The sequence below is a fragment of the Pristis pectinata genome, chromosome 1 (assembly GCF_009764475.1).
Source record: "Pristis pectinata isolate sPriPec2 chromosome 1, sPriPec2.1.pri, whole genome shotgun sequence".
Taxonomy (NCBI): domain Eukaryota; kingdom Metazoa; phylum Chordata; class Chondrichthyes; order Rhinopristiformes; family Pristidae; genus Pristis; species Pristis pectinata.
Genome location: NC_067405.1, coordinates 66,716,939 through 66,744,573, shown reverse-complemented (window position 1 = coordinate 66,744,573; position 27,635 = coordinate 66,716,939). Strand labels below are relative to the sequence as shown.

General features: G+C 39.0%; 1 protein-coding gene across 9 annotated transcripts in view; it reads right to left on the bottom strand.

Moving 5' to 3' along the window:
- hdac4 (histone deacetylase 4) overlaps positions 1-27,635 on the bottom strand; it is a 317,998-nt gene that overhangs the window by 78,224 nt on the left and 212,139 nt on the right. For 7 of the 9 annotated variants that reach the window (XM_052044275.1, XM_052044186.1, XM_052044592.1 and 4 more), the window contains 5 exons: positions 26,622-26,753; positions 16,847-16,959; positions 8,392-8,508; positions 6,275-6,470; positions 544-782 (listed from right to left, as the gene is read on the bottom strand). In XM_052044275.1, the coding sequence (XP_051900235.1) occupies positions 544-782; positions 6,275-6,470; positions 8,392-8,508; positions 16,847-16,959; positions 26,622-26,753 (797 nt within the window). The remainder of the gene's footprint in view (positions 1-543; positions 783-6,274; positions 6,471-8,391; positions 8,509-16,846; positions 16,960-26,621; positions 26,754-27,635) is intronic. The other 2 variants (XM_052044517.1, XM_052044757.1) reach the window with 2 other exon arrangements.

Genomic DNA, 27,635 nt, shown 5'->3' with positions numbered 1-27,635 from the left:
GTGTCAATTGACAGTTTCACAAACATACCAAAAAAAAATCCAGATTGAGCTAAAGTCTATTTTTCTAAAAGTCACGCCAACATTAAAGAAGTTAACTTCAATCAGCTCTTACATCAGTGGTTCCCAACCTTTCTGGAAAAAAAGCCTTACTGGCTCAGTTGGTAAATGATACCCCAGCCCACCCTGCTCCCCCCCCCCACCTCCCCCAAAGATGCATGATGACATCAGGAGGGCTGGGACTGATGTAGGGGCTACAATGGCTTGGATAACTAGCACGACAAATATACTTCTATTTATTTCTGTTTTTGCTGGTGAACTTTCTAACTAAATTACCCAAATATTATTAAAGCCTCATCAACCCCCTATGACCATTGATGTTGAGGGTCGTGTGCTCCAGGTTGGGAAGCACTGTTTTTCACGACTTGTACTTTACCTGCTGCCATGAGGAGAAACACATTTTCAAGCCTTTGAAATGGATGCAATATAAAAATTGCACAGAGCTCCAGATTTACTTCATATAGTTGCTGCTGCCTCGGTACTGACCTTGTTAATATGAATCTGTTGTTGCTGGAACTGCTGCTTATGTTTCTCCAGGAACTGCTGATGTTGCTGCTGTATGACCAACTGTTGCAGGGCCTGAGCGTTCTGTGGCAGTGGTGCAGACTGTGTTCTCCCTAAAGGACGGTGTTGTCTAAGCTTGTGTATAGAAGGTGAGACTCTGTCTGGGCCAACAAGCGACTGTGGATGAATAGGCAACGCTCCCAATCCTGAAAGATACCAGTCTAAGATATAATGCAGAAACAGCAGAAGGAAAGAGGAAAGAAGAGAAATGGCTTTTGATTAATTGTGACAACAGGAGGCTATTATAGCCAGCCATTTTCTAATTCATACATTTTGAATGAGTATTTTTATTTCAGGGGAAAACAACTGCAAAGAACAAATGTAATATGATAAAACTTTTCAAAGATTAATTGGTCCCCAAAAGAGCATTCAAACTGATTAAAGTATAACATCTTTAGCAAAATTAACTCTGCAAGGAGCCTGTTGTCTGCCTGGGTCCCTGAATGGACCTGGGACTAGAGTCCCAGGGACCCTTTTGGGACTGGTCTGCTCTTCTGATGCCATGAACGCATGGAGAGGAGCAGAGGGGAGACAGGTAAGGGGGCTGGCGAGGCAGTGACAAGGTGGCAGCGAGCAGAGAGGTGGCTCCAAACAGAGTGTTGAGGTAGAGATGAGGCAGTAATGGAACAGTGAGAATGATCCCATTTGTGTCTTTAAACACAACTAAAATTGTGTCTGGTTACATGAAATTTAATTAAGATGCAATTCTCACTCATGGCTCCTGAAGAGGTTTGGACATGGTTGTGCACTACTTTAAAACAAATACCAGAACTGAATTGTATAGCAAAGAATGAAACCAATTTTGCAACATTTTCAATAGCTGCTCATGAAATGAAATTAGACAGTTCATCACTGACATAGCAGCACGCAACGTGAACTATGATGCATTCAGCTCCTCATAACTCAATGCTTTGAGTTGCAAATGTCGAACAGAGAAAATGTGCAGAAAATCCCTTTCCTTCTTTCCAATTTTGCTGCACTATTTTATTCCTCCACTCACTATGAGAATGACCAGTGAATTTTGACAGGCTTTCAGTATGTAGGCGAGAGGTTTTCCTTCTTAATTTTAAGCTGGCATCACGAGATAAGATCAGGAAGGCCAATTGATTCTGCTGTCCCTAACTCAGGAAAGTTTTAGAAAACTTTAGTGCTCCCTTCATCATTCCAAGCAAATACATAATGAAGTTAATCAATTTTGATTTTAAAACTGGTTTATATTGGTGATATCATTTTAAAATTATAAAGTATTTTTATTGTAGGAAACTGAACAAGTTCACACTGATGATCCTGAAAACCAAATTTCTCTTAATCAGTACACATTGGATTTATATTAGTTTAAGGTTGATTACTGCTCTTTCTGGATGCAAGAAACTTTTAGGTTGCCTTAAGGCACTTTGTGTATGACATACCCAAAGTGTGTTTTTCTTTTGTACTTCAGTAAGCCAAGTTCAATTTGGTCTTGAAGCAAACCATCATTGCGTTATTCTTGAAATCAAGGTCAAGCAGTTGAGCACTTTAAATCTTTCATTCACTGTGCTTATAGTAAAAATGTTATGGATGCTGCTAATATAAATGACAGTTATACCGAGGAGTTTGAGTGTAATTGTAAAATAGAAACCAAATTTACATCAGCTGCAAAATTATTAATTTGGTGTGCGATATTTTCAACAAAAACTTAGCCATCACACCCAGAAGCCCCAACAATTGTAATCATTCCAAGCCAGATTTTGGAAATATAGGGGGCTTAAGATTTCAGCAGAAAGGATGAACAATTAGTTTCTCAAACATAGTTACAATTCTTGGTATGAGTGGCACAGTAACTCAGCAATAGAGATCAGAAGTGCTAATCAGAAAAGTGAAGAATGAGCAGCAAAAAAAAAAATCACTTTTGGTATGGACTTCCTTCAACAAAGATTTGCACTGAACTATCCTTCATTCACTGTGCACTCAATCTCACTAATTATGAACAAATTTTGCTCTGTGAACTTTCTCTTCAGAAAATGCAAGGAAAAGGATCACGATTGTTGCAAGGACTTGATTCATCAGATACATATAACAAAGGCGCTATGTTTTAAAAGAGTACATGCATCCTCATATTTACAGTCTGTAGACCTAATTTGAAATACCAAACTTTTCGTTAAGATGTCCTTAATACTTTAACTTCCAGACAATTGCAAACAAATTGAAAGAAACAACAACGCCTCTGATCGAAAAGTACTGTCTTAATATTGGGAATTCTCAGCACAAATTTGTTCTGATGTATAAAGAAAAATAAATTCAAATTGTGACAGTAATCCAAGTATTTTTAGAAAGAGGAAATCTCCCAAACCAATAGAAATGAAAAAAATTTTCAATTTTTTTTGAATTTCATGTTTTATTAGGGTGAGTGACTAATAGTGGAAGCTGCAAAATGTAATATTTCTCAATTTGGGACAGTAGTGTTTTTACTTCAATACTCCTAACACACACAAGAGAAGCAAATAAGAGAGTATCACAAGTCCAGCCTGCAAACCTGAAAAACATTTTAGGAATTTCAAGATCCTTTGAATTGTCACATGATGAATAACTAGGTTTTGTGTTGTTGGTGGAAGCAATGTTGCCCAAGATACCAAGAACATTCATCACCTACAAACAAAATAATTTATCCTTTCACAGAGGGGATCATCCTGTCCACCAGCAAGTGGTTCCATCAGGAATGGCCAGCTAGCTGCAGTGCATGTGCAAGTGTATTCCAGGCTCCCACAACTGCACATCGCAGAATGGAATTGTGAACACACTGAGGGTCAGATGCTCTGCTCTTAGAACTACCGCTGAGACCAGGGTATTTCATAACTTATTGAGCCAAAGAACTTCACACATGGCCTGCAGCTTTATACTAACTACAGCAAATGTATCTAGTCTGGCCCATTAATTAGTTTGGAATTGCCAACATTAATTAATTTTCCTCCATTTTAATGTTTTTATGCCTTTAATTAATGAACCAGAGTTTAAAATAAATTTATTATCTTTAATTTTTTAACAATAATTTTAGTTCTTTTAAATATTTAAATCAATGTCAACAGTTTTTAAATGTCAGAATACCTGAGACATTTAAAAACAATGAAACATGTTTTGACAGCACAGGGTGGGTTTGGAAGCAGGGCCAGAGGATACTTCATCTAGAGACCTGGTCACCACTTGCACCCCACTTAGCTCACAGGATGGTTGCAGAACAGAGGGTGTGGGGATTGGGGGTGGGGTGCAGTGATGAATCTGGACTGCATATGATCTGGTCTAATGTGTAATAAAACCAGTGAAACTGGCAGACTTATTGTTATAACATCTACACTCCTAATGACAAAGCATTAACCCCTAACTTCTGGTAATCAATTCATACACATCATGCTAATATGACCATTTTTACTCTAGCTCTTTGAAAAGGTCTAATAACATTATGAATTTGCAGTGTAAGCATTGTGCTGTGAAGTCCACCACATGGAATACTGAAAACTGCCACAGGAGATGACAATCATTATCAGCTCATCCAAAATCAGATCCTGAATGAAAGGACTGGTGCTTTCATCAACTGTATACCTTGCTGCCCAAGTTTATTTAGTTAAATAGCATGGTAAGAGCATGTAGAAAAGAATAGTACATTGAAATAAATGTTACCACTGCATGAAAAGTTTAAATTTTATTTGGGAATATATTCCACCAAGAATTCAACTAAATTTATTTACATGTTGTTAGGAAGCAAATGTCATTTCACTAAATTATATTCACTCATTTTAAATTTTTGTTTTAAACGTTCTTTTTGCCACTCTGCAAACAATGTTGTCTGAACAATTAGCCAGCAACAGTCTACCACTCTTTGGGAACTGGAGGCCATCCAAGAAGGATTTGGATGTCTCAGCCTCAGATTTTTAATGAATAAGCTAGTATCCAGGATAAAATAGTGATTCATAGCTTTTATAAGTGATTATTGGACAAAGAAATCCCTGATTTGCTATTTTAGGGCACATTAAAGAAATTTTGCACAAGGTTGCTCCTTTTCATCCCAATCTGTGTGGTGTTTATTGTAAAAACTTTTTTAAAAATGAGGTTTCTTTTATCTTAAAATATAAGCAGCAGACACTCACTCTTCATAGAGACACACGAGAGTGCAGATGCTGGAACCTGGAGCAACAAACAAGATGCTGGAGGAACTCAGCGGGTCAGGTAGCATCTTGTGGAGGAAAACAGACAGTCAACGCTTCGGGTTGAGACCCTTCATCTGGGCTGAAAGATAGAGGGGAGATAGCCAGTATAAAAAGTTGAAGGGAAGGAGTGGAGCAAGAGCTAGCAAGCAACAGGTGGATCCAGGTAAGAAGGGGGGCCAGGCAGATGGGGGAGGGTGAGTGGAAATCGTGGACAGGTGGAGGCGACAAAGGGCTGCAGATGATAGAATCTGATAGGAAAGGAAGGTGGAGCATGGAATCAAGTGAGGGAGGTGGGGTGGGCAGATGGGAACAGTGATAGGAGGGGAACCCGTGGAATGGGTGTGTGGGTGATGGGCAGATGGAATGGGTAGAGGGGGGGAAAGAAACAGGGTATAGGGGGGCTGTGTTGAGTGTAGGAGGAACTGGGTAGATCAGGAGGAGAGAAGGGACAGAAAGGGAGTAGTTTACTTGATGGCCATGGCGGACAGAGCACCAGTGCTCACGCAAAGTGGTCGTCTGGGCTGCGCCCGGAGACCACGTCAGGAGCACAGAATGCATTAAGCTAGGCCAGAGGAGATGCATATGAATGTCTGCCTCACCTGGAAGGGCTCTATATTCGTGAGACCAGGTGCATCCCAGATGACACTCTGCTGAACACCTGAGCTGCATCTGCCATGGCCATCTGGAGCTCCTGGTTGCTAGTCATTGTAATTTTCCTCTCCATTCCCACACTGATATGTCTGTCATTGGCTTCCTGCACTGCCAGGGTAAGGCTAAGTGCAAACTAGAGGAATGGTACCTCATATTCCAGCTGGCTAGTCTACAACCTGATGGCATGAACATTGAATTCTCCTATTTCAGGAAAACTGCTCCCCCCGTCCCTTTTCTCTCCCCTTCTGATCTACCCAGTTCTTCCTATATTCACCCCAGCACCCCCCATCACCGTTTCTTTCCCCTCCTCCACCCACTCCATCTGCCCAGCACCCACATAGTGGGTCCCTCCCCCCACTGTTCCCCTCTGCCCCTCCCCACCTCCCTCATTTGATTCCATGCTCCACCTTCCTCTCTAAGCAGATTCCATCATCTGCAGCTCTTTGTTGCCTCCACCTATCACCTCCCAGCCCCTGTCACTATTTCCGCTCTCCCCTCCTCCATCTGCCTATCACCCGTCCTCACTTGGATCCACTTATTGCTTGCTAGCTCTTGCTCCACCTCTTCCCTTCAACTTTTTATACTGGCCATCTCCCTTCTATTTTTCAGTCCAGATGAAGGGTCTCGATCCAAAACGTAGACTGTCCATTTCACTCCACAGAAGTTGTATGACCAGCTGAGATCTTCCAGCATCTTGTTTGTTACTCATTCTTCATGTTCGATTTCCATAATGTAAGAAAACCATGACAATCTAATGATGCATTAGGAAAGACAAACATTCCTTGCACTTACCCTAATAATAACATATTTATGGAGTTACTTACCAGTTACTAATGGACTCTGAGGTGTTGACTGGTCTAACAAGACCATATGCTGCAAAAGAGGTGCATGTCCACCAGAGCCATCTTTATCCAATGCCGTTGCAATGTAGTGCGGCAAATGAGCACCAGCAATAAATGGAGTGTTCAATGGGAGTCCCTGCATGCTCACTCTATCACCCTCTGCCTGTCCAGAGGCTCCCTGAATGCAAAAACAGAATAAAACAGCAATTTGTACTTTGTGTGAACATTTGCACTAAATATTTCCTCAGCAATAATTGTCTCAAACAACTACAATTTCTACTTCAACAGATAGATGCACTTATACAAATGTATCCAACCAGATATTCTGTGACAAATTAACTGAAACAAAGCTAGAACAGAAATTTACAGGATTCTCAATAGAATAAGGTTAATACTCAACTGTCTCTTAAGTATCAACAACAATGAACATATCGTCAAAGTTCACAGATGGAAAACTTTAAACCATACAAATTGTATGCTTATTTTTGGGTACTGAGCTTTACAAGTAAGAAGTGTAATACTATGCTAAGTTATATATATTAACATTTACATGACCATTTTAGCAAAAATGTAATTTTGTTTTAAAGTGTTCTTTATAAATTGAAATACAAAGAATTCAATAGGATTCTATGTTTCAAGTGGCTTTTTTGATCCAATCAATTAGTGTAAATCAGCCACTGACCTTCCCCATCTTAAACCACGGTAAATCTCTCATGACAGAAGATGATAAGGGCCTGGAAATTCTTCTGCTTTCAACTGGTTGCACTAAACCAGCATGGGGGGGGGGGGGGGGGGGCAACACATGCTTTGTATTTATGCTCCCCTAATTTCCTGTATTGCACGTGTGCTTTCCTGTTCTGGACATTTGTTACCATTTTGCTGAGGTGAATACTTCCAGAGTTGTAAGAGTGTGCCTGAAAGACTTGGTTTCAACACCAGGAGGAAATAATTGAAGATACAAGAGACTATAGATGCTGGAATCTGGAGCAAAAAAACAACCTACTGGAGGAATTCAGCGGCTCAAGCAGCATCTGTGGGGGGATGGGGGGAGGAAGGAACTGTTTCAGGTCAAAAACCTGCATCAGGACTGAGAGGCGAGGCCAGAAGGGAGCTGATGAGATTAGTAGACGGAGGAGAGATGAAGGACGAAAGGCAGGTCAAACTTGGTAGGGGAAGGAAGGGTGAAGTTGAGAGACAGAGACAAGTGGATGATGGATGGAGACAGAGAGTTAAAAAAGAGGTAGATGGAACAAGGTGGGAGGAGGGGAGGATGAAGGTGGAGACAGCTATTGGAGAGTAATAAGCAGAAACACAAAGGCTACCAGTGCTGGAATCTGATGAGTAAGGGAGGTGATAATGGGAAAAATTAGAGGAGAGGTGAAATGCAGATGGAACCAAAAACAGATTGGGGGGTGGGGGTAGCCTGTGGGTGAACTGTGCATGTGTTAAGTGGACAGAACCAGGAGGGGGAGGGAGATGAAGATGGGTGATGCAGGGCTTAAGTTGGGGGACTGGAGGAGGATCAGAAAAGCAGGGGGTGAGGGGAAGGAAACGCACCAGAAGGGAGGGTGATCTAAAATTGGAAAACTCAATGTTCATGCTAATGGGTTGTCAACTATTCAGGCAGAATATTAATTTGATGCCTCTAACAGCTTAACCAAGATCAGGACCAGCGATAGGGGGCATGAATCCCTGCATCAAAATTCTATATTGCAATACAAAGCAGTACAAATACAAATCTCCAGAATACCAGCCTAACTTCTAGGATCTATGCTGTCAGTCATTCTACCACACCTACGCAAGCTGGGGATGTGAGTTAGCGGAAAAGAGCAATGGTAACATCTCCTTCCCTTGTTATCATCCAATTTACGGAGCCACAACTAGACAATTGCTTTATATAATTGTTAAGATCTGTTTACTGTTCCCTATGAGTGAGCTTTTCAGCAAAAAGTTGATGGGATGAATGAAGCAAAATGCAATCAGTGACATGATATTTCACCTAGACCCTCCACATCCACCTGTCCAATTACTTCTCCAAAGTGTCATCACCCTTATCACAGTAAGCGTACAAATGTACAATCAGGGGCTTCAGTACTTACACTGGCAGGGCCTGTGGCTGGAAGACCTAGAGTTATGTTGGGCAAAGATGGTGATGTATACAGTGGCAATTGCGTCACAGAGCCATCTCGAGCAACAATTTTGTGAGCTAAAGTAGGCTGGAAGAGAAAAACAGCAAACAAGTTTCAATAATAGAATATTTCAAACAAGCTGCTATATATGTAGCAAAAGCAATTTTATTTCCCCAGCTCTTCCACATCATAGAACTGACATTTGAGAATCAGGTGTTCAGGTTAACCAGAGATTTACATCATCACTATCCTATCTGTAAAGGCTTTAACTGTAACAATGTTGATAATTAGCCCATCCTAAACCATGTGGCAGCATTAGTCACATGGCTTGAATAAACTAGAATCCAGAAGCCAGAAGGTGAACTATGCTGGGTTGACTCTGTTAACTCTGGCCCCCCCAAAGAGTTCTTAAAAAAAAAGAGGTAAATATAAAAAGAAAGAAAAAATATGATTACAATACTGTGGAACTATTGAAAGCCATTGGGAATACAGGCCTAAAACTGCATTTGAACAGGAAAATCTCCGTGCCTACTCTAGTGGACTGGAGTAGGTGAAGTCTTTTCTCCTTGAGCATGAAGTTTGGGAGACTTCTCCTATTGCAGCAATGACTAGCTAAGATGTAGCAGATATCAGCTGCAGCTACCTAGAACATTGCTGAGAATAGGAAGCTAAGAGTGACCATGGTTTTGACATCGACAAGTGAAACGTGTGAAGATTTATTTGAGATCACAGATCTCAGTAAGAACAAAGAAGTGCTTGAGTGCTTGTCCCATGGCTTCAGGGGAGAAAGGGTTAGTAAAAGCTGGCTGTATTACAAGTAAACAAGAACTGCCGTTTGACCGATCAGTGAAATTGAAAATCACAGTTGGCAATGAATTTTGGGAGTTGCCCCATTGTGGACTCTGTCTAGTGGCTTTCTATGGCAAAAAAAAGGTCTTAACATAAATGAATGTCTGACTGAAAAATTCAGGGTTGAATTTTCCGCTGGGTGCTGAGAGATCCCAGAAGTGTGTGCAATGTTGCTCTACTCCGGCCATGCCAATTTTCAACTGCACACCACCCTTTCTGCTGGAGCCGCATGAAGGAAGTTCTAGGGCACTGCCTCTCTGAATGTGTTTTAATAAGTACTTTGTTTCAGGTTTAATGAAAAAATGTGAAAGTGGAACTGGATGGCAATGCGAAAAAGGTGCTATAAAAGATAAATATTCAAAAGTAATCTATTTTGATAAAAACAAATGTAAAATGTAAATGTAATAGTAAAAAAGACCCAAATCGCAGGTGGTATGCAGCCCAGACTACTGAAGGACATGGGGGAACAACCAGCTGAAGTATTTTTTAAATCTATCTTTAGAAATCCAAGTTACATTGATCAGAAACTGGCAAATACCACAGCTTTTCTCATGGAAAAGGAAGAGTAAGGAAAGCACCGATCATTTTGTGTCACTGTGGTTGTGGTAAAAGCTGCCTGATAACATGGAACATTAACACTTGGAAAGCTTATATTGGGGCAGAATGGATTTATAAACACATATCAGGGTGAATTAATTGAAGTTTTTGAGAATTATTACATTGCATACATAAATAAAATGCAGAAGATTATGTACATGGATTGTCAGAAGATATTTGCTAAGAAGCCTTGAATTAATATTACACATTATCATTATCTTAAAATTATGGGATATAACACTGCTGGATATATAACCGAGCATAAGTAGAGTCAGTAAGGGAATAAGTGGCAGGAATTCTTTTCCTCAAAGGGCGGTGGAAGCTGAATTTTTGAACATTTTTCAGATAGATGTAGACAGATCCAAGGAAGTGAAAGCTCACCCAGCTGAGACAGGGGTTCGGTATTCAGGTTATAGTCAGATCAGCCATGATCTTATTGAATGGCCAGCAGGGTCAAGGGACTGAGGGCCTTCTCCTGCCCTTAATATGTTTGTGCACATGCAAGCAAACTGCAGGATAAGCAAATATCTTCTGGATTTGTGGAATACGTGTGGTGATGTGTACCCTCTCAAAAGCTTTTCACAAATATGAATTCCAACCCCTTAGCTTTCTGTTCCAGTGACTTGAACAGTTCTTTTTTTTTAAACCTTTCTTGCCATGATTGTGGAGAATCTTCAGTTTACTACAACAGTATGCAGTGCTCCAACTATTGTAGTAAAAATGCCTAATAAAAATACAACAAATCTTTGTGTTTATTTTCAATGCTCCATATGAGGCCAATATCCTTTTATATTTTTATGATCCCTATTTTTCACATCATTACTTTTACCTACATGTCTTTACTTTAAAATTTTCATTCCTCCATCTATTAAGAATTTTAACTTCTAATGCATATTTAAGCACACAATTCCCATTTTCTTGCTATGTGAGGGTAAATATATATAAAAAAACACAGATAGGAGGCATAATGCAAGATCATGAACACCATAGGGTATGAGAATTTCATGGTTAGGTTACTGCTCTAGCATCTAGACACTTTTACAAATGACCTGGAAACATGTTTTCAAATCTCCCCTTGGCAGCAATTGAATATATCTGGGCTAAGGAGCTAATTACTGGTAATTCACCAGATTGTTGTAAAATCCCATCTGGATCACCAATGTATTTCAGGGAAAAAAATGTGTTGTCCTTTCTTGGTTTGACCTATATGTGATTCCAGACCCAAAGCGATTTGGTTGGCTCTGGAATGCCCCAAAATTGCCAAATGTTTAGGGGTAATTAGGGATAGGCAGCAAATGCCAGCCTAGCTAATGATGCCCTTATATCATGAACAAACATATATGCATGAATAAAGAGACTCTGATCCCCAGAAATGGTTGTTACAGTAACATTATGGAATGTGTTACTACAAATGAATATTGAGGCAGATGCTAAAGCAGCTTTTAAAAGGAAACTAAGCTTTATTTAAAAAGAGCACAATATTATAACGGGGCGGAAATAGCTATAATTGAAATGTGAACACTTACATGCAGTGTGAACTGAATTGCCTGTGTATGTGGTGTAAATTCTATGATCTGAAAGTATCTCACTTATTACCTGCAAGAGCAGTTCCAGCCACCTATTCCACCCAGCCCCTCACTTGCTACATTCATCCGCACCCCTCTGCTGGTCTTATTCCCTACCTGTCCTCCAAAATATTTCTCAGACACAACTCACATCTTCAATTCCCTCCCATCTCTTCTTACGTCTGCTCCATCAAATCCACACAAAACCTCTCTACATCTCTAGATGTCATAACAACCTGCTGTTCAGAGAAAGAGTATATGCTTTAAGCTATTTCACAGGCTTACAGAGTGCTAGAGTGAGATTGCTCTAGTCCCTCAGTGCTTATCCTGCTATTCTTAAAATAGAAAGCAACAGGATAAATACTGTGTAAATGGACCCATCATATTAGGCCCTAGACTAAGTGAATAAATGCCACTGCTTAAAACTCCTGTCATCTATCAGAATTAGAAGGAACATGTGGGATATCTGATACCTTTTATTAAAATTAATTATTCTTGGAATTGTTGAATGCTATGAAGGTGGAAGGCTTATATTTCAGGAATTGCACAACTACATATAAAAGGATTCAGAAATAAAGATTTGTAACTTTTAGCTAAATACTAATTCACATTACTTGGTGTTTATCTGTTTAATCTTTTATAGAGTATCAAGAGCATTGAGCAGGGCCAATAGAAAAAACATGGCCAGAAGCCAAATAATCTTGCAAAACTCAGAATGTTTATAATGGCTCAGTTTTCTTACATGGTAAGTGGCTCACTAAGTCTGGACTTAGCTTTAGTGGATTCCCTTTCATCAATGTGTTCCCAAGTGCACCCAATTCTCAACAGTGAGCCTTGTAGAGTGCCAGATCCTTGCAACCATAAATGCTATCAGGTTTTGGAAGGGGTAGAACAATTCCCAGTGCCAAAACACCCAACCATAATTGACAGATGGCTAAACTAAGCTAAACCCCTTGCCTGAGGCAAATGTGAAAAATTTAAATGTGTTAGACGAACATTTAAAATCACAAAAAAACTAGAGTCATTTAATTAAAATGTAAAACATGCTCCCCTTGGTTTCAGAGTCACTGTTGAGCAAGTTTTAACCAGGCTGATTCCCCAATTTAGCATTCTGCTGCCGGACTCCATGAGGAACCAGAAAACAGTTACACTCACCCACCAAGTTGGTACCAACTCTACATGAGCAATCTAGTTAATCCCATTCCCCTACCCTCTAACAATATCCTTGGAAATTCTTTTCTTTCAGATAGCTACTTAGCTCCGTCATGAATACTACAATTGAATCTACCTCCATTACCCATCCTGACCACTCGGAGTGTTAAAAATTGCTTCTCCCGACAATCACCTTCAAACTGTATTCTCTCTAATACTTGATCTCTCTGTCAATAGCAACACTTTCTTTTCATCTGCAATCTGTACCCTTTGATGACTTAAAATATCCCTATCAAATCTCCACGCAATCTCCTCTGTTCCAAGAAGAGCAGCTAAGCTTCTCCAATGTACGCACGCAATTGAAGTCCCTCATCCCTAGAATAATACTGGTAAATCTCCCCTGCACCCTCTCCAAAGCCTTTGCATTTTTCCACAGGTTTGGCACCCAGAACTGGACACAATCCCTGAGTTTTGGCTAACTCACTGTTTTATAAAGGTTCATCATGACCTCTTTGTTCTTATACACCATGTCTCCACTTTTAAAGATCAGGATCTTGTGGGTCACTTTAAGCACTTGCTACCACTTTCAATGAACTATACACATAAAATGCCCCCCACACCCCCATAACTTTGTTCTTGTGCATCTTGTTTATATGCCGAATTCTCATTAATTTCCATCAACATGCTGAGAAATGTGAATTGCTAAATTAAGTTGAATCTAGTACCCATACACCCATTGCACCAACCTGAAACCTGTCTACCTAACTCACTGTTCACCACACCTCCAAGTTTTGTGCCAGATGAAAATTTGGAAGCTATGCCCTGTACACCCATTAACATATATTACGAAAAGCACTGGTCCAGGTACCAACCCTCTGGAGCTCCACAGTATAATTCCCTTCAATCCAATTAACAATCCTTCATTATTACTCTCTGGCTCTTGTTACTCGGTTAATTTGCTATCCATGCTGCTATAGCACCCACTTTTATTTGATTGCCTTCAATCCTGATGCCCATCCTATCACATAGAACCTTCTCAAACATCCTTTGCAAGTCCATATATACTACATGAGCCACATTTCCCTCTTCAACCTGCATTCTTTCATCATTTAAAGAAAAACAATTTAATTAATAATTTGCCTTTAACAAATCCACACTGGCTTTCTCCAGTCAATACACACTCATCTCCAATTCTGTCCCTGATTACTCTTTCTAGAACCTTCCCTAACACTGAGGTTACATTGACTCTCTAGTTACTAGATTTATCCTAATATTTTATAGACTATCCTAATATCCTATAGAATATTTCTAAATACCCTTTTAAATTTGTTGCTAGTCTTTATTCATGTGCTCTCTTTGGCTCCTCTTCTCCCCCTCTTTCACTTCCCCTCTAAACTTTCAACCCAGTTTTCACGTGTGTTAACAAGCTTGCATTTGTGATATGCTCTATTTCACTCTCCATCTTTTTGGTCATCCAGAAAGTCTAGATTTATTTTCCATATCCCTCTCCCTCATGGATATGTACCAAGACTATAGTTGGAAGATCACCACTAACATTGTTTAGTTACAGTTTTCCCTGCAAAGTACTGATCCCAATTTATCCAGGCTAGATCTGTTTTCATCCTAATGAAATTGGTCCCTTCTCCAATTGATCATTTTTACTTTGGAATGATCTATTAACTTTTCAATAGGTGATCTAAATCTTACCATATTATAATCACAGTCTCCTGGATATTCTTCCACTGACACTTGCTCCACTTGGCCTGGCTCATTTCCCAGAAACAAGCCCACACTTCAGAAACTTGGCCTACTCATGATCTCTTATGTTATTTCTATTCCAGTCTATTTTTGGATGATTGAAGTCACCCCATTTTTACTGCACTATAGCTTTTGCACAACTCTCAAAATGTGCTCTTTAATATCTTTGTCCCTAGTTGAAAGCCTGAAGTCCCAGTCCTGTAAGTGCTCTCTATTGTGTCTTAATCCTAAACCAATGGATTCTGTCCTTGGTCATTCCAGGATACCCTGCCTTCTGCACCCGCACACCCACCCCCTTCCTCACCACAGCATAGTATTAATCACCATTGCCACTCTTCCTCCTTTCTTCATTTCATGCTTTCCTGAACACCTTGCACCTAGGAATATTTAAAACCAATTCCTACCCTGCCTTCATCCAGGTCTCCATTATCACCTTGCTATCTTATTCCCATGTGGCTGATTATGCCTGAAGCTCTTCAAGCTTGTTTACGTACACACACTGTAAACCTGTCTTAGACATCCTTGTTGGGTCCTGTCTAAAATCTTCCACTTCCTTATTCTGATGCTAACCTCTTTCCCAATCCTTCTTGCACCTTTTGTTTACTTTCCAAAGCTACATTGTTTCCTGTGCTCTTCCCCCTACTAAGTTAGATTAAACATCCCCCTACAGTGAACATTCTGACACCGTCTGATCTGTACAGTTCCCACTTTCCCTAGAACTGGTCCCAATGCCATAGGAATTTAAAGCCCTCTGTCCTGTACCATCTCTCCAATCTCTATCACTCTTATATCTTACACTTACTTTCCCAAATCCTTAAAGTCAAGACCACAACCCTTTCTCCACTTATGTCATCGGTATTAATAAAGACCACAATCTCCAGCTGTTCACCACCTCCCTCCAAAATTTTCTGCATATGTTCAGCGATAACCCTGGCAACATACCATCATTAAATCATTCCTGCAACCATTGAAAAGTTTGTCTGTTCCCCCATGGAATCTCCAATAACTAATCCTCTCTTGACCTTTGTTCATCTTCCCTGTACAGTTGAGCCACTCACGGTGCTAAGTTCTTGTCTATGACTACACTCCCCAAAGGATAATTCCCCTCCACCAGTCCTTGGAACTGAATACTCGTTGGAGAGCACAGGGTCTCCCGATCAACCTGCCTTTTGTTTATATATGCCTGAGTTTACCAATTCTCTCTCAGCCCATGCAGTGACCACCTTCTGAAATGTGATGTCAGCCGGAGCTAGAAGTTTTCCTGTTGATGATACTTGCTGCACCTGTTTGTCCAAGACAAGGGAACCATCACACAGTTCCCACATGGCACAGAACGTGCATTACACCGGTCTGAGATCCCCTGCCATGCTGCTATTTAATAGTTTAATTCAACTAATAGTAAAAAGAAATTATGACTATCATGATTGCTTACACTTTTACATGCCCTGTGGGAACATTTTTAAGTTCCCAGCTTTTTTACTTAAATGAAATACTTATTTAAACTTACTGGAACTCTGTTTTCCACACTCCTTTTAAACTCACCAGGGCGCTCTTGCTCCTCTTACTCATTAGGACTGGTTCCCACTATTATTAAACATTAGAGAACGGTAGGGAGAAAGATGACTAATGGCAACCAGCATACTCAAGATTTCTATATTCTCCTATGAATGTGTGGGAAACCAGAACATGGTAGCACCTTAGCATTTCTGCTCAGAACTGCAAAATTAAGGCCATTTTACCAGTCTGTTGACACTTTATCATGATCTCACCTTTTAAAATAAATATCACAGATTTTTTTTGCATAACTCTCAGTTTTTTCCTTTCAAACTAATCTCTCCAAATACTGAGAAGGATCAATAAAAAGTGCTGGTAGGGAAGCCACTTGGCTTTCCTTGAAGATAGGGTTAACAGGCATTAAAACCAGACAAATATTAATTTTCAAGACCAGTCTAAAAACTGATCTGGATTTTATAAGAGAAGATCCTGCAAGTTACAGTGCTTTAATGATTAAATTCTGCAACCACCTTTTTAATAAAGGAGCACTTTGATGATACATATGGATCTTGAACTTAACTGGTTGAACGGCTTTTCCTTTCTTTTCATATCCTTAAAGTGTGCATTCCTTGATATGGATCAAAATGCTCTAGGAATATTCTGTAATAATAGTACCAATTCAAAAGAATAACTGCTAATTTAATGCAGCAAAACTGTGAACTGGAGGCTGTAATAATATGTTTCAATTGCAGGTGTAATTTTTTTTTTGGAGTGGAACAAAATAAATGCAGGAAACAAACCAGCATAGAAATTTGGTCACTGACACCAAATGTCTGCTTAATCTCAGTCACTTGTACTCCGTTCCTGAGACAGTACAATAGGCAGTTAATGCTGTAGCACTTATTCAGTAAGAGCAATCATAGATGCACATTTTTAAATAAAAGAATGTGCTACGCCTAAAAAGATAGGATTAGCAACATTATCACAGGAAGCAGTTGTGATGAAGTTACCTCAGTTGGGATGCTGGTGGCTGGTCCAGCTATCCCATTTTCTGTAGTGATGTTGTTAGAACTGTTGTTGGGCGAGCTTGGGCCAGATCCAGGAGCGCTGTTACAAGCTGAATCTGAAAACAGAAAATCAATTAAACTGAGAAGACTCTGGGCTTCGCCTACTACATGAAAAGCACTTCTGTTAATTCATAAAAGATTGGAGCAATTAGTACTTGAGCGTGTTTTTTTTTAAAACATGTTTTCATGAGATGTGGGCATCATCTGCAAGGTCAGCAATTAATGTCCATCCCTAAATGCACTTCAGACGTTGGTAAACCACCTTCTTGAATCAATGCAACACAAGTGTACACCTGACACGTCTCAATTCATGCTTCTCCATAACAAAGTTTCTAAACAAAAGCATTCCAATCCCACTTTTCCTTGCTCATTCCTCCTCACCACCTGATACAAAGGAAGATTCAAGTGAAAAATGCAGTCTGAAACTTGGGTATCTACAGATTTTATGCTTCTCATTCTTTGCATGAGCTCAGTATAAAGCATAGGAACTGCTGTCTCCGAAAAATCTCTGAGAATACCACTACTTGGACAGCACAATGGAAGAAAACTGTGATTTTGGTTTGGCAACTTTGTCAACATTACAATGAGGAATTCTTGCTATGCTTTGTAAGTCTCAAAAAAAATTTGTGGCAACTAGAAGTCCCAATCATGACTATGCCACACCTGTCAACTGCTAACAATACAGATACTCTGAGAACTAAATTTGCTATGAACTTACTTCTTCCCACTTACATTATTTACTTCATTCTGTAATACAAATTTCAGTTTTACCTAAGTATTTCACTTCTTCCTTTTATGATAATATAACCTGAAATTTAAACATTCTCAGGATAGGAATGTCACTGGCCAGGCTAGCATTAATTTATTGTTTTCCTTAAATGGTAGGCCAGCTTGGAGGTCATTATGAGTCAACCTCATTGGTCAGTCTGGAGTAATTTATGGCCAGACCAGGTAGGGATGACAGACCACCTTTCCTGAAGGAGACTGATGAACCAGATTGGAATTTGCAGAAGTCCAGCAGTTGCATGTTCACCACTACTAATGGGAACTTCTTCAAATTCTAAATTTAATTACTTGAATTTAAATTTCCCAGTTGGAATTGCGAAATCAAAACTAATGCCTTTAGATAAGAAGTCCAGTAACTTAATGCTACTGTATCTAGATAACACCTTGTCATCCATACTGGATATTCTCGTCTTTCCTACGTTGCAGACTTGGTGGTAGTGAATTGAACAATTACTTAGTAAGGTCAGGCTCAATACAAATCATTGTGTTGTCTTAATCTTACATGAATATAATCAAGCATGAACCAACTTTAATCAGAAAACACCTCACAACTGATATATGAAGGAATTTTAACTTAACTGATCTGTTCAATTCAATGGAATTAGATGTCATGTTGGTTTTAAGCACTCCCTATTTTACTTACCTTGAAGCCAATGGAGAATGTTATTGGGCTATGCATAAAACTGGTACATTACCCTATATTGTTGGTTTCCCATTTGACCAATTTAGTTAGAGTTCCTACATAATCTTTGCAATAATGGGCATGAGGTGTTTTACAATTATGAGAAACAAATTTGTTGCTTCTTTATTGATTGCTAAACAGCCTATTTATAGCGAGGAAGCATAATCACAATTTAGGGGATTTACATTTTAATTGCCTATTATGCCAGTTACTTTGTTTAATTAGAAAAAATATGGGGGAAAAATTTACCTTTGGTTGCCAGCATTCAAGAATATTGGCTGCTGACTGTATTCCATACATTTAGTTCTACTGAAATCAATGGAAGCAAATGTATGCATGACACTGGAGATTAAAGACAAATCAATCCTTATTATGGAAAACACACCATTAAAAGTAATTATTAGTATCAATTGCATTCAGTGTGAAAGGGATCAAATAATGTATTCCATCTGTATCAGAATGCCATTAACATCAGAGTCTTCTCCTCTAATGGAGCCGCCACCACCACCACCAGCGACTAAAGCTGGGTTGCCTCTAGCCTTGCTACATCCTTGGACAAAACTTCACTTAGCCAAAAATGACACCAGCTCCTTTTGTGAAGTGCTCAAGAATTAGATGCAATGCATTCCACTCACATAATCAAGGTAGGATAACACTGCATATGTATGTAGATGTCATATCACCCAAAATTGTCTTACAAGCTGGGGTTTCAGATTCATTTAATATTGGTGCTGACAAGCTGCTTGATCTTTCTGAAAATAGACCAGGGAAATTTGAGCTGCTTTCAGTTTTCAAAGGAAAATAGATTAATCTTTATTGGAGGTTTGCAAGAAAGCTAGGCATTCTAGACAATGCATATGTCATAAAACAGTAACTAACCAAGTGGGAAGCAGTTTTCGAAAAGGCTGCAACAGTTGAATTTCCTAAGTAACATTGAACATTTTGCTAAATCTCAGTCTGAACTATGGCATGCGTTTCAGCACAGGACTAATATCTGAATAGTATGAGTTTAAAGTGACAAAAGAATAAAGGAAATTACAGTGGCATGAGAGAGGAACTGGCCCAAATTGATTGGAAGAGTAAGCTAGTTGGAGGGACAGCAGAGCAGAAATGGATAGAATTTCTACAAGAAATAAGGAAAATGCAGGATAGATAAATTCCAAGGAAAAAAAAAGGTTTTGAATGGAAAAAAGGCACAAATGTGGATAACGAGAGAGGTTAAGGCTAAAATAAGAGCAAAAGGGAGGGCATACAAGGAAGCAAAAATTAGTGGGAAAACAGAAGACTGGGAAACTTTTAAAAACCTGTAGAAAGAAACTAAGAAGGTCATTAGGAAAGAAAAGATGAATTATGAAAGGAAGTTGGCAGATAACATTCAAAAGGATACTAAAAGTTTTTTTAAATATATGAAGAGTAAAAGAGAGACATGGGTTGATATAGGACCAATCGAAAACGGCACGGGAGAGATTATAATGGATGATAAAGAGATGTCAGAGGAACTAAATGAGTATTTTGCATCGGTCTTCACTGTGGAGGACATCAGCAATATACCGGATAGTCTGGGGTCTCAAGGGATGGAACTGAGTTCAGTTAAGATTACTAGAGAGAAGGTGCTAGGAAAGCTAAATGGACTAAAGACAGATAAGTCTCCCAGACCGGATGAGGTGCATCCCCGGGTTCTGAAGGAGGTGACTTTAGAGATTGCGGAGGCATTGGCGATAAATTTCTAGGAACCAGTAGACTCCGGCATGGTTCCGGAGGACTGGAGGGTCGCAAATGTAGTTCCGCTGTATAAGAAAGGTGGGAGGCAGCACAAAGGAAATTACAGACCTATTAGTCTGACATTGGAATCTATCCTCAAGGATGAGGTTATGGAATACCTAAAGGTGCAAAGCAAGATAGGTCCAAGCCAGCATGGTTTTGTGAAGGGAAGATCCTGCCTGGCCAACCTATTGGAGTTTTTTGAGGAAATCTCAGGTAGGGTGGATAAGGGAGAGGCTGTGGATGTTGTGTATTCAGACTTTCAAAAGGCCTTCGACAAGGTGCCGCACAAGAGGCTGATTAATAAGATGAGAGCTCATGGAATTACAGGTAGGATATTAGAATGGGTGGAGCATTGGCTGGTAGGCAGAAAGCAAAGGGTAATAAAAGGATCCTGTTCTGGTTGACTACCGGTTACTTGTGGTGTTCCGCAGAGGTCGGTGTTGGGGCCGCTTCTTTTTATCTTGTACGTTAATGATTTGGATGATGGAGTAAATGGTTTTGTGGCTAAGTTTCCAAGATAGGTGGAGGAGTAGGGAGTATTGAAGAAACAGGAAGGTTGCAGAGGGACTTAGATAGTTTAGGAGAATGGGCAAAGAAATGGCAGATGAGATTCAATGTTGAGAAATGTGCCGTGGTACACTTTGGAAAAAGAAACAAATGGGCAGAATATTATCTAGAAGGGGAGAAAACTCAAAGTACAGAAGTACAAAGGGACTTGGGGGTACTCGTGCAGGATACCCTAAAGGTTAACCACCAGATCGGATCAACGGTAAGGAAAGCGAATGCTATGTTGGCATTCATTTCGAGAGGTATAGTGTATAAAAGTAGGGAAATGTTGATGAGGCTCTACGGGGCACTGATGAGGCCTCATTTGGAATACTGTGTGCAGATTTGGGCCCCATATCTTAGGGAGGATGTACTGATGTTGGAGAGGGTTCAGAGGAGATTTACGAGGATGATTCCTGGAATGAAAGGGCTAACATATGATAAGCATTTGTCAGCTCTTGGACTGTACTCACTGGAGTACAGAAGAATGAGAGGGGACCTCATGGAAACATTTAGAATGTTGAAAGGACTGGACAGAGTAGATGTGGCTAAGCTGTTTCCTTTGGTGGGTGAGTCCAGGACCAGAGGGCACAATCTTAGAATTAGAGGGTACTGGTTTAAAACAGATGAGGAAAAATTTCTTTAGCCAGAGGGTAGTGAAATTATGGAATTTTTTGCCATGTACAGCTGTGGAGGCCCAATCACTGGAGGCATTTAAGGGGGAGATTGATAAGTATCTAATTAGTCAAGGTATCAAGGGATATGGGGATAAGGCCGGAAATTGGGGCTAGATAGGAATCGTATTAGTTTAGCTCATGGAGCAGACTCGGTGGGCCGAATGGCCTACTTCTGCTCCTTTGTCTTGTGATCTTGTGACCTACAGTTCCAAATCAAAAGAGTAAACCAATCTGATTGCATCTGAACTTCAATTATTTCTATTTACTGAAACCCAACCCTTTCCTGCTTGACTGCTATACATTCCACACGTATTGTTCTATGAAGCAAAAGCATGCTTTTATTTTAGCTTACAAATACCACCAGCTCCTAGCAGAGATTTCTCAGTCTGACGGTCACTATTGTTCAAGAAATGTGAAACTAAAAGTGTAGTGTAGAAGCCTAAAGAATGTGCAAAGGACACAAATCTTACAGCTATATTTGTTCTTCTACTACAAAGTATTCATAACTTTAAATAAAAGTTAGCCACTTTCAATACACAGAATGTTCAAAATGTTGTTGGGACAACAGTCAATCAGACCCTTTAAGAGGACATTGGAGAGGCATGAGGAAATTTGTTTGCAGGCTATTGTCCACGAGGAGCTAGCACAGATTCAGTGGGCTCAATGACCATCTCCTGTGCTGTACAATTCTATGGCTCTGTGATAATGTGCACTGTAGTCAGTAACAGAACATTAAACAGTATCCCTCTGCCTCCTGTGCAAATCAACGTGAAAATAGACCAAGGTCTCAACATTCTCCTGTGCAAACCAGATGCAATAAGGGAGACTCAGCATTCACCAATCAATACGAATCCTATTGATAAAGGACAGGATTTATGCCATTAAGAATCAGGTCATTCAGCCCAAACAGTCCAACATTTTTTCTCCACTTAATAAGCCTCCTCCATTTTTCCTCATCTAAATCTATCAGCATAACCTGCTCTATTTCTTTCACTCCGATACATTTGTCCAGCCTTCTAATAACCACATCCATGTTATTTGCTTCAATCATTTATTGTGACTTCCACATTCTCACCACTCTTTCACAGAGAAGTTTCTTCTGAATTCTCTATAGGAATACTTGGTGACCATCTTACATTGATGCCACTCTCTCATTCTCTCTGCATCTACTTTATCACAAGCTATGATTTTAAAGATCCCATTTAGTCACCATCTGGCCTTTATTCTGAATAGAGGCTTGTCCAAGTTCATTTTCCTGATACGTACACCCTTGTATGGTCTAACCAAAATACAATGCAGGTATAGTACTGTGGCACATTTCTTCTACCTTTCAATTTCAAAGCACAGTGCGTTTAGTTTGCTTTCTTTAGGTCCTTGCTAACCTGCTCAGAGGATTTAAATGGAACAACAGTATACAATCCATCATCACTTTAATGTGCAATCACCTTGTTAAAAAAAATTCTAAAACAAAGTACATTAATCTAATATCAATGTTTTTGTAGCTTCCCTGTGTAACACTTTTTCTTTCCTGTAACTTCTGTTATACCATATCATTGTACTTCAACTTTTTGTACTTAAAAGCACTTTCATTTCTTGAAGTGTAGATGGTGCATCACATTTCCACAAGCACCTCTTCCCATCCCCACCCCACCTTCTCTCTCTGTAGGTAACTAAAACTACAGGATGTAGAGTGTAAAACACACCAATAAGATATAAGAATCAACTACATTATAATTACAGTTGACATATAAAACTTTATGCTTGAGTTTTTACAAACATCCAAAAGGACAGCTTATAGCCATAGAATTATAGTCACACAGGACAGAAGCAGGCCCTTTGGTCACCATGTCCATGCCAATTACTAATGCTTATTTTCCAATTTTGATCATGTTTTTTTTTTGAAAATTACAAATAGTAAAACAATGTTTAATGAAATGTACACTGGCAGTAGTTTTTATTTCCCTTGCTTCATACTTTTCAACAGTTACCTTTGATATGAAAGTCTTCTCAGCTTTTAGTAACCTGATCTCAACTATCATGATTGCAGGAGCAATATTCATTTTTTCCCCTCAGAGCTTATTTTCATTTGAAATTAATCACAGTTTTTGTCACCGGACAATATGACAGGGTTTACAAATTCAAATACAAAGAACATCAAGGAGGAATAAAAGACATTTCATCTTCATTTCAATTTCATGTTCCTTTACAACAGAATGAACAAATCATATTCTGTTACATGTATTAAAATAGTGATATATTTAATATTTGGATGTTGATACACATTTCTGTATAAATAATATAAATCACTAAGGCTCAATACAATCCCGATCTTAGAAGGTGCTGTTAACACAGAGTTAGATGGATAGAGCACCATCAAGTAATCACATTTGCAAGCTATGGCATAAATTTCTTGTTGTAATGGTACTTGGGGACATTTGGACTTGTGCATGAAGTGCTTTCACTAGACCTCCAAGCTAACACTTTGAATCTCTAGAGAAGGGAAAAGATTGACAAAGACAATGGTGACAATACAGAAAGTAAACTAAAATTTTGTTGTAAAATTAACTAAAGACGGCATCAAGGTATTTTTGCTTGAAGATTGCAGGTTAAGAGGAAAAAGGTGTTAATGATTTTTTTTACTGCAAATGCATTCAAATTGATGAAATGATTACGTGATTGAAATAAAGTATCCCTCCCTTATTAAAATGGAGCATAAAAATACTTTCCAAATGCAATGTGCTGGGACAAGACCAAGCATTACACAAAGAACAATATTTTCAGTTAAAGAGAGAAGAAGGAAAATAAGCAAAAAGGCAACTCTATCCGAATACAATAAGACCTTCTCAAATTAAGTTCAGAAGATGATTGTTTTTTTCACTTGCCCTTTTTTGGCTAGGTATTAAACCCTGCAAAAAGTAATGCACGTTTACTATAATGGAATCTTTTGTCTTATGCTAACAGCCATTTTTGCAATATAACTGCTTTCTTTCTAGGATTAAAAAAAATGCACTGATTGTTGGATTGAATGAAGTGTGTTTACATCACTAATACCAAGCATGGATTGCAGTTGGTGTACAGCATGATGAACGCCATTCAATTTGTAATGATCAGGAAAAAAAACTTGCATTTATGTAAGCATTTTATGTTTTAAGAAACTTTTACTAACATATTTTGAATATGGGCTCTATCTTCTCAGTCATTGTGCAGTCAGACACTGCAACAATCATATAAATTTCCACCTAAAAACTTGAAAATCAGAGACACAGGCCTTATAATAGCAATGCTAATTATGGCTCAATGGCAGTACCCTTGCCTTTCAGTCAGAAGATTATATGTTCGTTCCAGAGACTTAAACAGAAGCTGGCCTGACATTTTAGAGCACTAATGAAGGAGTGCTGCATTGTTAAAAGAGCTGCCTTTTTGATGAGGCATTAATCACCCTCTTAGTTGGATATAAAAGATCGCATAGCACTGCTTTGCAGGGACTTTCTCCCTTGTCCTGCCAATTCCTCAACCAACATAACCTTCAACCCCAAAATTTCTCTCACCATTATCACACTAGTCTTTGTGAGACCTTCATACTTCCTCCACTACAAGACTGACTAGGTTCAAAAATACTTCCATTGTTTTAAAATGCTTTGGTTGACCCTAAGGTCAAGAAAGACTAAGTGCAAGTTCTTTCTCTCATCGAATTAGAGCGCACAGGAGGACAAAAAAAAGGAACTATTCATCGCAAAGCACTCCCCTGCTATTTCCTCATAATATGACAAATCTCTTGTGTAATTTTGAACGGGACAATGACCAAAATAAAGCTCAAGACATTACTGTGTTCTATCAATATTCAGGCAGTTTAAATACTTATTTATTTAAGAGTAAAGGTGAATTGCAAAATTTGTTTCCATTCCACAACTTTGCAAAAGGATAAAGAACTTGTTGTATTTTGATACCACATCTTAACTTTTAACTGATTCAACTTTAGACAATAGGCATTAAAGCGGCTGAACAAGAAGTATAGAAAAAAAAGCATTCAAAGCCTTCTTCCTCATAACCAAAAATTCTCAGTGATCAGATTCAGTGTCTGGTCAGACTAATTTAGAACACAATGTATCCTTCAAGTCACTTTGACATAAGAATCCCTTCAGGGCTTAGAACTCAAGCCGTCCAAACCAAGGAAAGCAACAATCCTTGATTTATCCATTGAAAGGGAAAACTCTACTGCACATATGATTCAAGATGACATGCACAACAGTATTGGCCATTCCCTGTCATTGCAGAGTGTGGAAATTGTGGAGGAAGAGAGCTGGGTAGAAGACCAGAGGTGGATGTTGATGGAAAGAGGATTGGGGGAGTTGGCGAAAGGTTGGGCGGGGAAAGAGTAGAAACAGGTGATCAGGCAAAAGCATATTTGGAGAATAAGTCAGATTGTCAGATTTTGGGGTAGAATGGCTGGTGGAGGGGGGGGGGGGGGCGTGTGCTTGATTGGCAATCAGCAACAATGTATTTTTTTAAAAAAAGGGGCTTACCAGCAGGAAGATGAGTACTTCTTGTCCTCTGCTAGTGGCTCAGGTAAAGTAGAGCCCTCTAACTAACACTGAAACAGGCCTCCAGCTCAGACCTGCATTTTTGTGGGCATGGTATATGTGGTTAGAATTTTGCACAAGTGAGGACCTGCAAGCATTTCATATCATTTGATGTCATCATGCATATATGCATATCCGTGTGCTAGCAAGTCACATGCATGGAAGTGCCAACAACAATTTCAGCCTGTGGTTTGCAGCTTTAATCTGCTTGGAAACCTCTGGTCTAAAAGCAGCACAGAAGGAAAATGAACTTTATAATAAGTAAAGTGCTCTGACTTCTAAAACAACCAACCATCTCAAGCTATGGATCATAGGATTGGAAGAATATATTCAAGTGAGTTGGTTGCATTATTTCAAGAGGTCTTAAAATCTTAACCATTCAGTGCAATGGGTTATGATTAAAGCTCAACACTAAAATTATGATCTACTGAAATATTCTAATTACTGTTATCCAAACAATGGAGGCTATCTATGGCCAGACACTCATAAGCATCTTATTCTGATAACCACAATAATATTCATTTTACACAAGTTATTTAAAGCTTTCTCAAATAGAATCACAGAAGGTTTATATCAACTCAACAGGGAAAAAAAAATAAGGAACTGGCATTGATAGCTAGACAAAAAAAAACACTAAAGAATGCCCTTCACTGACAGCCACTTTTTACTTATTGTTGACATACCTGGAACATCCATGGGTCTTTTTTTAAGTGTGGTTATGGCGCTGCCATCTTTTCTCCGTAGTAAAGGACTACTTCTTCTCTCTGCCACTTTCTGTTTTAGTCTGGACCGTACCTTTAAGTTTGGCTCAGATGCTGTTAAATGAAACAGCAAAAATTACATTTTGTGAATATAAGCCTGAGCCTTTTTAAAAAAAGTATAATTCACTGTGGAGCCAGGGTAAAGCACATTTCTTTAGGACTTGTTCAATTTTTAATCAGGAAATATCTTCTTTGAAAGGGCCTCAATTTTCCTCTTTGCTGGGTTATGATTTCACTAACCTGCTGCCTCATCTTACACAAACAGCCACAGACCAATAACTGATGGAAATATTGGCTGTTTACTTGTTATTGGAGCAAAACACTGCACTTCTGTGGACCTGATTCCAATCGCACCCAAAGCTCATTTCCTGTCACTGGACAGCAATCATGAATGGGAAGCATAAACTAAGGTGGTTAGGAGCTGATGTAGTATTAAATTCAGCATTTCTCAGTACTCTCCTGGCCTTTATAACTCAGTACTACATGAATATTTAATAAACCATTAAGGAAGTTCCAACTACTATGTTAATGTAATTTCTGTCAGATTAGTGTTGGGAATTAAATGCTATAAATAATCAGCTATATAAATTGCATTGCCTTAGCAAGAACGAAGAAAGGCAAGCAGCCCACTTATTACAAGTCCATCCTTCATCCTTACAAGTACATGAGGGTATTTTCCAAATTCCTCATGATTCTTTTTTTTAATCTTGTGAATATTATTTTTTATTTAAATTTATACATTTAATATTAAGATCAGGCATATTTTGCAGAGCCTATAAACAAAGTTAGAAGTGAATCACTAAATTACATTTTTTCTTAAAAATTAGGCTCAGTTATTTATAATAAATTGTTAACTAGTAATTCCTGTTGCTAATGCTAATTCACCAAAGAAATCCCAGTTTCAATTTATTCTGTTGTCCTTGGCTTTGAAATATA